The 11,224-nt window shown below is 35.7% G+C and overlaps 1 protein-coding gene across 6 annotated transcripts in view; it reads left to right on the top strand.

Moving 5' to 3' along the window:
- Positions 1-11,224, top strand: part of LOC106474633 (N-acetylglucosamine-6-phosphate deacetylase-like) — a 32,616-nt gene that overhangs the window by 4,057 nt on the left and 17,335 nt on the right. For 5 of the 6 annotated variants that reach the window (XR_002613991.1, XM_022402944.1, XM_022402945.1 and 2 more), the window contains exon 2: positions 2,080-2,309. Coding sequence is in view for 4 of the 6 variants with exons in the window: in XM_022402944.1 (XP_022258652.1) it covers positions 2,108-2,309 (202 nt within the window). In the remaining 2 variants the exon portion in view is untranslated. Of the gene's footprint in view, positions 1-1,033; positions 1,119-2,079; positions 2,310-11,224 lie in introns of those variants that run through there. The other variant, XR_002613992.1, reaches the window with a different exon arrangement.

The following is an 11,224-nucleotide window of genomic DNA, read 5'->3' as shown; positions in this document are numbered from 1 at the left end:
CAGGAAAACTGTTAAATAAGAGTAACATTAAATACTCTTCAATCCTCGGGCACCTGCTACTGTATTGAGGATATTTGGTTGAATATAATCCGTTAATGAGCCTCATAATTAATAGGTCAGTAAATTCCACTGATCAACTCATCTCTATTGGTGGATAAGTAACTGAAGCCATAGAAGCAGTGCTGTTAAATGCTAGTAGTAAAGCTAATAGAATTATCAGGTACATTTATGGAAATATTGATTACAACTCAAAAGAGGTAATAGATGTTTTTGCCCTGATGAATGTTAAATATAAGATAGTAGGTACTAAATTAAGCTTGATGTTCGATTATTAAAAGGAAATAGGAAGACGATGAGATAAGTTGGTTTCGATGATTAGTCTTACTTGTGAGAGAATGTTCCGATGCAAAAGAAGAAAAAAAAAGAGCACTATGTTTGGAATAATTTAATTTTCAGATGATTGTCGTTGATGTGAAAAAGATTTTTCATTAATTATTTTTTTCTTTTATGCACATTGCACACCTGATAATTGATGTACAACCTTTGGGATAAAACTTAGCATGGGATTATATTAGTTCAACTAAAAACAATGGTTTAATCAAAAGTTTTAGAAATATTTTGTTGGGTGAGAGGCTTTTTAATTTTTCAATCTTAACTTTCACTACTTAACCTAACATAGGATGCAAAAGTACAGGACAAGAAGGTTATTTGTTAATTCCAATTATAAGCTAATCCCTTCTAAAGCCTGAACATGTTCACTGGTCTGTCAGAAGGTTTGTTATTATGAAACCAAAAAGGCCTGTTATCTATCCTTCTGTACAAACTATTAGATAGAAAACTTTTTATAATTTTTATCTCCTTATTAAGAAACAATGTTACCTTGCTGAATAAACGTTGAGGAGGGCTACTAAGATGATTCTGGGAATGGAAGAATTATGTTTGAGGAGTAGGTTATAATCTTTTATTTTCTCTTTAAAAGAAGAAGGTTGATAAATGATCTTGTTAAATTTTGCAATATTATCTAGGGGAACAACAGAATGAAGCCCTCTAATTTCTTTGTGTTTTATTATGATGAAAGGACATGTTTTAAGACTTAGAAAAAAATGGTTAATCTCCAGGTAAGACATGGTGGGTTAGTCTACAAATAATACAATTTTTTTAACAGGGTGATTGAATTTTGAAATGATTTTCCATTGGATAAGTGAAGGTCAAACTTTTAGAGTACAGGAATAAGTATTTTCTGAAAAACAGAGGGTGAGTGACAAGTTTAGACAGGTCCAGATTATACCTTATTGTCCATATGTTATTAAAACTATGATAGCTTCTGAAGTATCTTGTCAGATTAACTGATGTCTGTAAACAGTTTCAGGTAGGTTTGTCTTACAATGGGAGATTTGATCAGTGTTATTACAGAGAAATCTGAAGTTGAATCAACTGACTGGATTTTCAGCTAAGAAAATAGAAACTGGACATATTGTTTAAAGTGAAGAACAATATTTATATTAAAAGTAAAAACCAACAACAAACATTCTTTATGCTTGTGTAGGACAGAGAACTGTTGGCTTCTACAGGTTCGGTGAATCAGTTAGCAGCTTTCATCTCTAGATGTTTTCCTGTCACCTGACTCATGTTAGAAATGAAATGGAATAGTTTGATTCCAATGCTCCTTACTTAATGGGGTTTACTCCTAATGACTAGAACTACTAATGTTTCTGGTCATCGTCAAAAGACATAGATTAAGTGCTAACCTATAGATATCATCTATTCAGCCAGCAAAGGACTTGTTGTTGACCTTTTTTTGCACAATGTTTGATGCTACAACAATAACTCCATGAACAGAGAAGGTATTATCTTTAAGAGAACAGCATAGGGACAAAGGTAGCTAGAACATTGAATCAAATGAAAGAAAGAAATGTTGAAAATTTCCAAATTAAAATAAGAAGATTGTAAATGCATAGAACCATATTAAGTACACTCTTGTATTATGTTTTGCAAGAATTATTTGAGAAATTTAAAATTATGTTTCATAGTTGTATTACAGTAGTGACATAATTTTGGCTGATATTTTTTAAAATGTAGATCCTAGAAGGAAGAAAGAAGTCAACTCATGTCTTCCTCAGAAGTTATCCAGTTCCATAACTGCTATATTCTGCGAGATCATAAGATTTTTAAAGAAGACTTATGGGTACGTGACAAAAAGATTATAAATCCTGAACCATTATTCTTTGTGGAGAAGAAACCATCCAACATTCAAGTAGATTGTCGTGGAGCCTTAATATCTCCTGGCTTCATTGACCTTCAAATCAATGGTAAGTTTGAAGAAAATGTGATAATTTTTTTATTAATGCTACAATAACAACTTCTGAAACAATGGAATTTAGTTTAAAATTAGATATGGTTAGGTGTCCATGTTATGCATTAGCTTGAGAATTTTCAATTTTACAGTTACTAAACCTTTGACAAAATTTATTATTTATTATATATATATATATAAGTTATTTTCCTTTGTGGGACATCAAAGAGCCTTTTGACCCATCAAAGATAAGTGTCTTTCAAAACATACTAACCTCCGCTGACACTATAGCTGTTTTTCAATCTCCCGGGTTTCCACTCTTTGCCCATCTAAGCATTGAAAATGCTTGCTTCAGTCTTTTATACCCAACTCGAATGCCCTTGGCAAATTCTAAGTTGCAAAATTTTCCACCAACTTCAGTGCGCCCTCTATCTAGGTGTTGTATATAAGGACCTCATTCACATAATGTAATCACTTTTTCTCGACAACTCATTCGCCACAGGTTTATATAAACAGGAGTGTTGTGATTATTCACAATTTACATTGGAACTTTGAACATGGTTGGCCTTACTATGGTTATATCTTTGTTTATATTTATAAATTACTTTAACAAAAACAAATAAAAATGTACCAAAGGATATGAATTCCTGAGTTAATGTTGCTATTAAGGAGGCTAACCAGACCTCTTCTCTTCCACCTCTGCTATCTTGTGTTTGTCAACAGCCAGCTGGGGAGAATTTAGACTCGTTTTTTCCGGCTTCCTCTTTTACTATGTCAGCCTCAACAGAGAATCATTTTGATCAGCCACCTCCGTCCCCTTTTTTTCACTTGGTTACTTGGGTTTGCGAGGTTTTGGGGGTCTTTCCCATTGCATTTGTCTCTACTCCTTCCTTGTTGGCAGAAAGGATGGCAAGTGATTACTTGGTTTTTCCTCCTCCTCCTGATATTGCTGTTTATGCTGGAAGATTTGCTGCTCAGTTACGAGATGGAATAGCTATGCCTTGTCTCCCAAATTTATTGGAACAGCATGCTTTGGCTTATCACTGTGAGAAGGAGGTATATTTAGATTCTCAATGGATGGACCCCCTTTTGGACCTGTGGGGATCTAGATTGGAATCTGTAATCACTTTAAACAGATCACAGTTGTCTCGGATTCGTATTACCCTCACAACTGTTCTAAGGTATTTATCTTCAATCCAACTTTTGTTTTAAACCTATCAACATTCCCCTCAGCAATTTGAGGATGAGTTGGGGATTTTGCTGACGTCTACCTCAGTCAGATTGTCTTCTTCAGTTGTTTCTTTGGTTTCCTGGCTGGTTTGTTATTGGGTAGAGATGCTTTGTTAGAAAGTGTTTGTTTACTATCTTCTGCCCTCAGCAGCGAGTTACGGGAAGCTCCTTTTCTCCATCCCATGTTGTTTGCCAGAGTTCCAGAGATGTTAGAATCATTAATTTATTTAGCTCATTTACATTCTTCTTTATCGTCATTGGCTTCTCGCCTTTTTGGTGCTAATTTGGGAGTGTCGGCTCATAGTGTTTCCCAACCTCCTTCTTCGGTTCCCAGGTCTGTTAGTTCCCATAATAGTGTCTGTGTGTCCATATTCTCATGAATCTTCGGCTCTGGCAGACCATCAACAACAGCATCAGTGACTATCCCAAGGGACCGTGATTTAATACTATATACATTAACTATTTCATCTGTTGTGTAGTTTAACTGCACTGTGGATTACAAATGTGTATTTGCCTGCGAGTTTTTAAATTGTAACAAGCTAAGGTACTCATTCTTTGCTCTGGTTTATACATTTTTGCTGTTTCTTGCCCTTATGGAGTTATAGAATAGTACAATGTTTACAAGGAATTAATGCTGTAACATCAGGTGTTTAGTGTCCAGAGTGTGTATATTGTTACATACATATCATAGTATGTTATTGGAATCTTGTGCCAGGAAATTACTAAATTTTTTTAACTGATGCATTCGTATCAGTTTTTTTCTAAATTTATTTATCGGAACTTATATGACGATGTGTGTACATTTCTCATTATATCAATAATGCTCTTTTATTTAGTAAAAACAGCATGTAGCCATTTTGAGATACAGCCTGGGACATACTAATGCACATACAACACATGTGTATAGGTGTCTTGTTACAAATAAATATTTTTTTTTGAATGCTTGCAATCATTAATCAGTTTAATGAATTAGTTGTGTTTTTCCCAAATGGAAAACTCTGGTTTGAATTTTGACTTAGAGATAGAAGTGGTATTTTCAAAAATTATAGATAAAAATAAGTATGATTTACTTACATAATCCTAAATGTTTATCTTGTAATTCAATAATTTTTTTCTTGCATTTTGTAGAGTTGAGTGCTTAGTGAAATTTGCTAATACATTAATCAATGGGTTCATTAAGTAAATTCTCAGTTTGGAATTCTCAGAATAGCATGATTTATTGGTGCTGTGATTTCTCATTTATAGATTTTTTCTCCTACCTACAATTGATATTGAAAATCAGAAAATTATAATTATAATCTCTTCTAGCTTATTAAGATGTCACAATATTTGTTCAACTCATATTGACATGCTTCTCCCATATCCTCTGTATTTTGAGTGTATGTAATTCTCTATTCTCTGACATAGCTATTGGTTATGTCCATAACTAATAGAAAGACCATGTTTTGCACTGCATAAATCACATGATCCTCTGTTTTGTTTTTGCTGTAAAGTCAAGAATTTGCTATTGTTGCTTGTTGGGTTTAAACAAAAGACATTGATCAGAGAAGTAATGAATATTTTTAAACTTGTATATGAATTAGTTAGGAAGCCAGATATAATAAAGTAGTTGTTGTACAATCTAATGTAGCAAGTGATATGATACATTTTGGTGTACAAAGTTTAGGTTTAAAGTTGTAATTTACTTCTAAATTATTGTGCCTGAAGTCTGAAGATGGTTTCCTTTGGCTTTTCATATTTTTTTTCCTTCTTGATAAAGTTTTTTGAGATACAAATTTTAAAGCCAATTTTAAATGTTAATTCTAGCTATATTTCAACAATTTTAACACAAAAGTATTTTAGAATCAATATTTTGTCATTTTTGACATTTATCTAGTGTAATTCACGAAGAAAAAAAAATACATTTGATATTCTGTAAACTTTCAGAGAATTTTGTCTGTAAAGAAACACTCATCTTGTTGATTTTTCTTAATATAATTTTTGTGTCCATCACAAAGAGTACTTATTATTGGTAAGAACCTATTTACCCCTTCAAAAAATATTATCCATTTCTTGATTTTCAAGCATTTCTCTTAGGTTTTGTACAGGCGTTGGTTGAAACCTTCTTATGGTACCACATCAAGTGATTTGATCACATACTAATGAAACACAGCTTTGAAAACAGCTATATAGAAAGTTTAAATATGATTGGATGGGTCAAATATTATACTATAATGTTATAGTTGAATATACACATATTTAAGTTTCTTTTAGTTCCTGTAAACTTTCCTTTCATTTGTGAGTTGTGAAAGTGTTTGTATGTTAAATTATATCTGTTTGAAAGCTAAAGAAATTTTCTTCACTGATAAGAAAGTAGGTAATTTTAGCTGATGTGGTTTTATACGTGGGTTGAATAGGTAACAAAAACAATTTTATTGCATTTTTTAACACAGCAACAAATTTACAGTGTTTGGAGATGGGTTTCTGCCATCATCAGTTACAAGTAGTTTATTTAAACAGGAATACATATGCTTATATACAGTATGGAAAGACTTCACGTGACTGAAGAATACTAAGGCTTAATAAAGGTATCTTATTGAAGTTAGGTTCTTTGTTTAAGATTACAGTGCCTTTATATTTAATAAATATATTATGATTGTATTAAGCTGCAATATTTGTAAACATGAGTATTTTTTATTAAATTTGCCAAATAAAATATACTCATTATCAATTTAGAAGTTTATTGTTTAGTGAGTATGGTAGGTGATGGCAAATATTCTGATGACTAAACTTTTTATTGAATATTCTTTCCGATATGGTACATTACCTTCTCACATAAATAGCTATTCTATTTGTTGCTGCTCTCTATATTCAAAAAGAAAAAAAAATTAATGCATGCCACAAGCCTTTTATCTCCCCTCCATTGGAATTGACTGATTCCAATGCGTCCCTCACGCAACTAATCATGCATCAACCCTCCAGCAATAAGAGTGTGACATACTCTTATGATGCCTGTCACTCCCTCTATTCAATTCTATTGAACTGTCGCTTCTTTTTTTAGCAGTACTCATGTTCAGATGTTTTCTTTTGGTCCACTTCATGTGAATTGCTTTTGTGATTTTAATCATTTAATTTCTAAAGTGGGATTTCTTCATTACTTTTTTCTTTACATTGAAGAAATCTTTAACTTACTTTCCTAGTCTTTATTTTTGTTATCACACACTCATATTTTACATCAAACACTTTTGTTTGACTTATGTATTTCTACAATGAATTCTGAGGTTCATATTCCCACTTCAGGTATCATACCTCTAGCATTATTTCACAGGCTGCAGGTGGGGGAGACTCATCATTGGATTTCTCTGTTATTATCTGCCATGAGATTGATTGTTATATAGATCAACCTCCATCTCCTGAACTTGCCCCACTAATCTTCCTGAATAAGTCGAACCTGTTGGGCCAATGAATATTTGGTAGCCCTCTTTTTCCACCGGATTTTGTTGTGTTTCTCCTACCTCTCCTCCAGAAAAAGCTAGGCCTGTTTTTCTATGATTACTTATTACCTCTATGTTGGCTCATTTGTCATCTTTGGCTCTGGCTTTACACATGTGATTTCATTGTAGTTGGGAGTTTCTGGATCATGATGCGACCTTATCCCTGGTACATTTGCTGCATCGTTCTTTTCGAGATTTCTGTATTTTTTCTTTGGTGATATGTTTTGATCATATACCTGAGAATTTGGAATCACGGGTGTAGTATGTGCATCAACCCTTTCCTCTTTGGTTGCATGTGGGACACAGTTGGAGCCACAACAAGCCCATATTCATGTTTCCTGTCCTGGTCCTTATCTACCTTTTCCTGTTCCTCCTTCCAGGAGTTTCTCATCTCATCATTTTATTCAATGTAGATGGGCATATCCCCGAGTACTGGAGACTAACCAGTGGGTTCTGGTCCAGTTGGAGCTTGACTGTATGATTTGTTACCCTTTGGTGATTTTTCACTACAGGTTCATGTGTTCTTTGGGTTTTATTACTTTCCACACCTCCTTTGTCTCAGGTACCCTTTTCATTCCCCATGACTTAGGATCCTGCCACCAGCCAGTGTCTGTCAGAGGCGGTACAAGATCTTCTGTCTCAACAGGCCATTGTACCTGTTCATCATCTGTCTCCAGGCTTTTATTGTAGGCTGTTTGTTGTCCTCATGAACAAACTGGAAACTAGTGGCCTGTTGTAGGTTTATCCCATCTCAATCTGCCCCGTTTAACCTGGAGCCATTTCTCACCCTTAAGTGAGAATTTTATCCAGGTTTATAAATGACCAAGATGAATGTTGCAAATGCTTTTTTGTGTATCCTGATATCTCGTCACTCGCTACCCTCCACAGTTTGTTTGTTCTCCACAGAGTGGTTTATCTGTTTTGTGTAGTTGGGTGGTCAGAGCATTTGTTGTCTTGTACATGCTCTTAGGTTGCATTTTCCTCATATTCTGGATGACTGGCTACTGTTAGGTCATTCCAAATGGGAGTCCACCTGTTACCCTCCTCAGCTGCTTCTGGAAGAGGCTATAGTAGGCTGATTTATCAAGCTGGAGAAGTCTTTACTGCGACCCATCCAATATCTTGTCAATTTGGGTTTTTAATTTTTTATGCCCATCTCAGTCGGGCCCTCCCTCCTCCTTTTTGTCTTAGCTTGATGGGGCTTTCAGTTCTATTGCAGCTTGTGAGATTCTATCCCTTTTGGGGATGTGATCTTCTATGGCAGCTATTATCCCCTTAGATCAGGCTCTTTCCTGGTCTCCTTGGAACCAGTGAAATCTTGCAAGGGATCCTTTGTTGGCTTTTATTACCCTTCCTCCTACACTTGTCAACGAGTTGCATGCTTGGTTAGACACAATCCACACATTGGAAGGTGCCCTTCCTCCTCCTCATCCAGATTTACACATTTCATGGACAAATCCCTTCGAGGATGGGGGGCATGAGTTGATGAACTGGACACTTGAGGGATTTGGTCTGTAGCCGAGCGATCTTCTTATATCAACATCCTGGAGCTTCTTGCTGTAATTCGGGCTTTGGTTCATTTTCTCCATCTGACCAGAAATCGTCTGGTCATTATCCATTCAACTTTTTCTCCAGTGGTTGCTTATCTCATTATCCAGGGCAGCACCTATTCTTGATCTGTCTGTATTCATACATTGGATCTTCTTTTGGGGCCCATACGCTCAATATTCATATCATTATGTGCATTGTTCTGAGTGCTCTTCCCATCCAGACAAAAATCTATCGGACAGAGTGGTTTCTCGATCCTTTGGTTTTCCAGTGGCTTTGACTTCAGTGGGGTACTCTTCATATTGAAGCTTTTGGTATGTTTCTTTCTTTTGGTCTCTGATCCTTTGCCTTATTGCTCTGGCTATTGATGTTTTCAGTCAGAATTAGACCAACACATTTGTCTATTCTCCCATTCTCCTTCTCTGTGTTCAGTCCTTCTGGTAACTCCTTACTGATCATTTCAGCTGTGGTTTCCATGTCTTCTCCAGCTCCAATTTCCTTCCTTTGACTTTCTCCCTTCCTCGCCACCCTCAGTCACTGGTGTTTCATCTGGACCTTCCTGTCCTCTGTCTTCACTCCTTCTTTTCCTTCAGTCATTGGTGAGGAGATTGAATTTCTCCCAATGGTAAGCTTCTTTTCGGGCTTGTTTCATTTGTTCTTCCTTCATGGAAGTTTCTCCACACAAATGGAATGTTTTCCATCATTGGTTTCTGGGTCCAGGGTTTCCCCCTGGTCAATCCACTATTCCTTATCATGCAGATTTCCTTACTTGACTTTTGGATCAGGGGTCTTCTGTCTTCTCAATCTCAGATTTTTGGATGGCCCTGTGCCTCACCTTTTGTTTTTCCTGATACTGCAGGTATTTACCTATCCTACACATTATCCATTGATGTATTTATTTCAGATTTCTCATCCATATTGGTGGACTGCCCTTCCAGATTGGGATATTACTCAATTTACCTGCGTTTGAACCACTCTCCCAGTGCTCCTTATTTCACCTTTCCCTTGTGTCTTCCTTCCTTCTATTTACCTGTGGATGGCAGTGGTTTGTTTATTTGCCAATGATGCTTTACCTAATCTTTATTCTTATATATTTCTCCTTTCTCTGGGTTGTTTTTTCCTCCCTGACTCTTAAGTAACTTGTGAGGATAATTCCTCTATTTAGCTCTTTCCCTTCCTTCTTTTTCCCACCTTTCTCCTCATCCTGATCTGGATGGGTTTCAATGTTTTATATGTGCTTTTCTCTGTTATGTTGCTCGCACGGCTTACTTCTGTGGTGCCCATTCCTGCTTCTTCCTTCCTTGGCAATTGTCTTCTGTTTGTGATCTTTCTCCTTCCACCTTTGCCAATTGGGTTCAGCTCTTAACTGGATTGGCTTATTCTTCTTTATTGTCTTCCTCCTGTACTTTGTTTCGGGTGCCTTTTCATCCAATTCAATACCTTACCTTTTCATTGGCATTTCATCTTTGTCGTCCCTTGGAGGTACTTCTTCCATTGGGCATGTGGACTACCCATAATATGTTGGTCTCTCACTATTTGCATTGGATTGAAGTTTCTGTGGGTTTTTATGTTTTATACATGCTTTTCTCTGTTATGTTGCTCACACGGCTTACATCTGTGGTGCTTATTCCTACCTCTTCCTTCCTTGGCAGTTGTCCTCTGTTTGTAATCTTTCTCTTTCCATCTTCACCAATTAGGTTCAGCTCTTAATTGGATTGGCTTATTCCTCTTTGTCGTCTTCCTCCTGTACTTTGTTTCGGGTGCTTTCTCTGGTAGTACTGGTATGACAGGAGATTTAGAAGATAAAGAAAGTTGGTGAAACAGAAAATTAGGACATCAAAAAGTATGTATGAGAAAACGTTGGCTGAAAATGTAAAAATTAACAGTAAGGATTTTTTTAAATACATTAAGGGGAAACATAATGTTAGGATAGGGATAGGACCCTTGAGATATGATAAAGAAAGGCTAGTATCTGATGATTATGAGATGGCTGGGTTATTTAATTTTACATTTTCTTCAGTTTTTCCTAATGAGGATTTAAGCAGTATTCTACATCTTGATCAGTTGATAAATGGAAACAAGATCAAACAGCATGACTGCATTAATTCTGAGTTGGTTAAGAAAAAATTGGGAAGTTTAAAAAATGATAAGGCTCCTGGGCCAGATAATATTTCCCCAGGGGTTTTGAAGGAGGTTAAAGATTGGATATGTGAGTCACTTGCTACTATTTTTTGTCAGTCCTTGAATAGTGGGCAGGTACCAGAGGATTGGAAATTAGCTAATGTAACTCCTCTTTTCAAAGGAGGCGATAAAAATTGTCCCAGTAATTATAGACCCATTAATCTTACATCAGTTGTTGGAAAAGTATTGGAAAGTGTATTAAAAATGCTTTGCAAAGTCATTTAACAAAGTTTAGAATTTTATTGGAAAGTCAAAATGGTTTCACTAAGGGAAAATCTTGACTTACAAATCTTTTGACATTTTTTAAAATGGTTACTGCTTATGTAGATGAGGGTAAGGGTGTAGATTTGGTGTATCTGGATTTTCAGAAAGTATTTGACAAGGTGCCACATAAAAGGTTTGTAAAAAAAAAGTAGTTCTGTAGGTGTGGGGGATGAATTAGCAAATTGAATAGAAGAGTGGTTGGATGGAAGAAATCAGAGGGTTGTTACAAATGGAG

This window comes from Limulus polyphemus, unplaced genomic scaffold, assembly GCF_000517525.1.
Source record: "Limulus polyphemus unplaced genomic scaffold, Limulus_polyphemus-2.1.2 Scaffold7461, whole genome shotgun sequence".
In the NCBI taxonomy this organism is placed as follows: domain Eukaryota; kingdom Metazoa; phylum Arthropoda; class Merostomata; order Xiphosura; family Limulidae; genus Limulus; species Limulus polyphemus.
Note: the sequence above shows the minus strand (reverse complement) of the source record. Positions and strands in the feature narration are given on the sequence as shown.